Source organism: Gracilinanus agilis, chromosome 2 (assembly GCF_016433145.1).
Source record: "Gracilinanus agilis isolate LMUSP501 chromosome 2, AgileGrace, whole genome shotgun sequence".
NCBI classification, from domain to species: domain Eukaryota; kingdom Metazoa; phylum Chordata; class Mammalia; order Didelphimorphia; family Didelphidae; genus Gracilinanus; species Gracilinanus agilis.
In genome coordinates, this window is record NC_058131.1 from 481,126,280 (window position 1) to 481,129,849 (window position 3,570).

General features: G+C 49.6%; 1 protein-coding gene across 1 annotated transcript in view; it reads right to left on the reverse strand.

Moving 5' to 3' along the window:
• Window positions 1-242: 242 nt before the first annotated feature.
• The window catches only part of PGF (placental growth factor), a 22,830-nt gene continuing 19,502 nt past the window's right edge, over window positions 243-3,570 (reverse strand). The window contains exons 5-7 of the mRNA XM_044662084.1: window positions 2,692-2,721; window positions 2,498-2,560; window positions 243-1,509 (exon numbers count right to left, since the gene is read on the reverse strand). Coding sequence (XP_044518019.1) covers window positions 1,482-1,509; window positions 2,498-2,560; window positions 2,692-2,721 — 121 coding nt within the window. The 3' untranslated portion in view covers window positions 243-1,481. The remainder of the gene's footprint in view (window positions 1,510-2,497; window positions 2,561-2,691; window positions 2,722-3,570) is intronic.

Consider the following 3,570-nt stretch of genomic DNA (forward strand, 5'->3'; position numbering starts at 1 on the left):
CCTGTATGGGGAGATGGTCTAATAGTAGAAAAAAATAAGGCCTGGACATCAGCAACTCGAGTTCTGACCCCAGCTGTAGGACCTTAGGTGTGTGTCATTTTATCCAGTGTTCCTGTTCCTTTAGCTTTGAAATGGGGATAGTAGGCCCTTTTAATATGGATTTATAGGAATTTGCCCAGCTTTAACTGAGGAGATCATCCTTTCCTGGCAAGCAATCATATTTCTCCAGGCCAAAAAAAAAATTGGATTAAAATACTTTTATTTAAGAGAATCTGACTTTTCTTTGGCCTCCCTACACCCAATGAACATGGTGGTCAGGAAGAATTGGTATGACACACTTGGGAGGGTCCCAGCCTCCTCCCACTCAACCTCCCTTGAAATGAAACCTGCTCAACCCACTTCACAGAAGGCCTGAGTATATAAGTGCTCCTTGGTGGGCAGAATGCCCTTGTCAGAGTACCTGGGAGCAAAGTAGAGAGGGGGGTCTTCTTGGAGTCCTCAGGTATTTTTTCTTTACCTTGACCATCATACCCAGGGCTAAGGGCTATCTGCCTGCATCCTTTGGTATTTGCACCCATTGGTACTTCCAGTGGGTCAGAGTGGCTTATGGGGGACTCAGGGGTGGCATCCCAGGCCAGGAGATAAATTTCTGCAGTCAGCTTGTAAGAGAGGGTTGCAGGGTTCTGGGAGAAATAGGAGACTAAGAGGAGATCCCACAAACACCACTATCCAAAGTTCTCTAAAAATTGTCCCAGGCTTGGCTCTCTGGGATTCCAAGTGGCTGCCAGGGTGGGAGGATACTTGCTGGGAACAGTCTTAGTTGCTCCAGCAATTTGTCTCCCAAGACCCCAGCCAGGGTCTTCTCCTCTTCCACTAAGCAAAGGTAGCTGTCCTCCCCCAGACACCCCAGTTCAGGTGCCATTTCCCAGGTTCCTTCACACCTACCCTCTTCCATTGAGAAAAGTAGACTAGACTAGACCTCTCTGGTGGACTCTTTCCATATCGGGCATGAGTAGCTGCTCCCTTCAGTCAAAAAAACTGTGCTCAGGCCTTAGACAAGGGATACTTCCCACTTGGCGGGCCCAGAGGTCCCTTTTTCATACAGAAGCAAGAATGGGAAGGGGGATGGGATTCGTCCAATCCTTTCTCCCCTCTGCGCCCCAGGTGACAGCTCCATGGAGGTTCCTGGGATGAGAAAGGAAACCCTCCCCCCTCCATTACTCCTGAGTCATAGTTAATGTTCAGTGTTTAGGTACATCCCAGGACCTCAACTTGGGATCTTCTTGTAGTCTCCTCTTTTTCTTCTTAAGGCACCAAAGTCCTGAGGGTCAGTCTCCCAGCCGAGGGAGAAGTAGACATTCAGCAGGGGTTACATCTGGCTAATAAATAGAGGGGCTGTGGTCAGGGAGGTAACTGAGATTGTGAGAGGGGCAATAAATATAAGAGCTGGGCAGAGGCTGCTTTCTTCAGGGCCGACTGGGTTACCTTTGGGGAACAGCATCTTCGCACCTGCCCAAAACAAAATGCAGAAGCAGGGTGAAATCTGGGGGTATTCTTTTGTCAAAGGGCCTGGAAGGCAGGATGCCTTGTGGCCAAAGCTGAGCTCTTGTAGTTTAGTGTCCTGTCTGGGGAATGAAAAAGAACAAAGGGGCCCTTTCCGTCTAGGAGTTCCAGGTCTAAGTCCAAGGCCCGGCTGCCATTGATTGTGTAACCCTGGAGTAGTTACTTCCTCTCCCTTTATTTCCATGATCCCAAGAATAAATGGTGGGGATGAGGTCACAGGACCGTAGACTTGTTCCTGGGAGGGACCAGAGGTCATCTAGTCCAACGCGCTCATTTTATAGATGAAGAGACTGAGGTCCCTGGAGGTTAAGTGATTTGCCCAAGGCCTCGTGGGTTGTAAGCAGTAAAGCTGGGCTTCAAACAGACTCTCTTGACTTCAAACCCAGGGCTCTTTCCACTTCATCATCATTGAATGGATGAGAGATTGTTTTTAAACCCTTACTTTCTGTCTTAGTAATAATTCTAAGATCAAAGGACAAGGGTCAGGCAAACAGTGTTAAGTGACTTGCCTAGGGTCATACAATTTGGAAGTATTTGAGGTCAGATTTGAAACCAGGCCCTTCTGACTCTGAGCTTTGAGCTCTTTCCAGGTACCAACTAGTTGTCCCAATAGTTGAGAGGTTAAGGGCCATGGAATCTTTCCCATTTTCACTGGCTTCATCTGTCCCTTCTGAGTTTGAAGGAGGCCAGTCCATAGAGCACTGAAAGAAAATAGAAGTTCTACAGGGTATAAAGACTAAGGTCAACTCATTTCCTTCGCACTTTGGCAGACTTTCAGTGTATGGGCCCTGGGTGACTAGGTGGGGCCCCTGCTTCCCAGAAAACCCTCTCCCCCACACAAAAGGATTCTCTCTAGACTCTGGCTCCTATCTCCCACCCTGCCAGCCCCAGGGCCCCAGCCTCCTGGTCTTTCCCCTCCATAGCCCACACTCACTGATGACAGTCTCTGGGCCTTTGCTTCTCTCTCTTCCTCTTCCCTCTACCCTTGAGTCTCCTCCTGTGTAAGAAACCAAAAGGGTCAGGACGTGTTGGCTTGGGATGGAGCTGGGGGAGAGCGGGAAGGGCTGTCCTGAGCTGGAGCCCAGAGTCAAGCATAGCGCACTGGCATCCCAGGTCAAGGGCACTCACCTTTCTGGCTTCATCTTTTCCCTTCGAGGCCTGGGTAGAGAAGAGAAGGGAAGGAGATGAAGGTGAGTTGGGGGAGATCATGTTCTCAGGGTCTGTAAATGGCACGGGGGCCACTAGGGAGAGGGGCAGAGATGGCCTGGGAGAACCCTGACTGCCACGGCTTGGGTGGAGAATCGAGGGTTCGACAACCGCCATCAAACATGGCTCCTGGACTCAGAGCTGGAAGACGCGCCAGCTGGCTGATGGGGAATGACCGGTTCTACCCTGCCCAGTCTAGTGGGGTTGGGGGTAGGAGATGGAGATAATGATAACAATCATTATGATTAGAACTCACATTTATATGGTGCTTTAAGGTTTACAAAGCGCTTTCCTCACAACAACCCTGTGAGGTAGGCTGTACAAGTCTCATTATTCTCACTTTACAAATGAGGCATCTGAAGCTCTCGGCAGGGAAGGGGCCACCAGGCTCTCGTAGCTAGCTAGCTAGTGAACGGCAGAGTTGAAATTCGAATTCAGGTCTCTTCCAAGTCCAGCACTCATTCTAGCAGGGTACCCAGACAGGGAGTTCAGGGAGAAATGCTGCCCTTCCTCCCCAGCCTTCCCCTGAAGTGCAGAATGCCCAGCAAACCACCAATCAGTCAAAGCCTGATCACCTATCAATGTAGCTGCCCCATCTGCTACAGTACCAGCAACGAGAAGTCTAAGAGTAGATTTATGTCAAGTGTTTTTACTAAATGGTTTCTTTGTTACAAGAGAGGTAGGGCTCCTGGAGGCAGTATTACTTCATGGAAAGGGGGCTGGCTTTGCAATCACAAAGACCTGAATTCAAGTTCTACTTTCTCTCTCTCTCTCTCTCTCTCTCTCTCTCTCTCTCTCTCT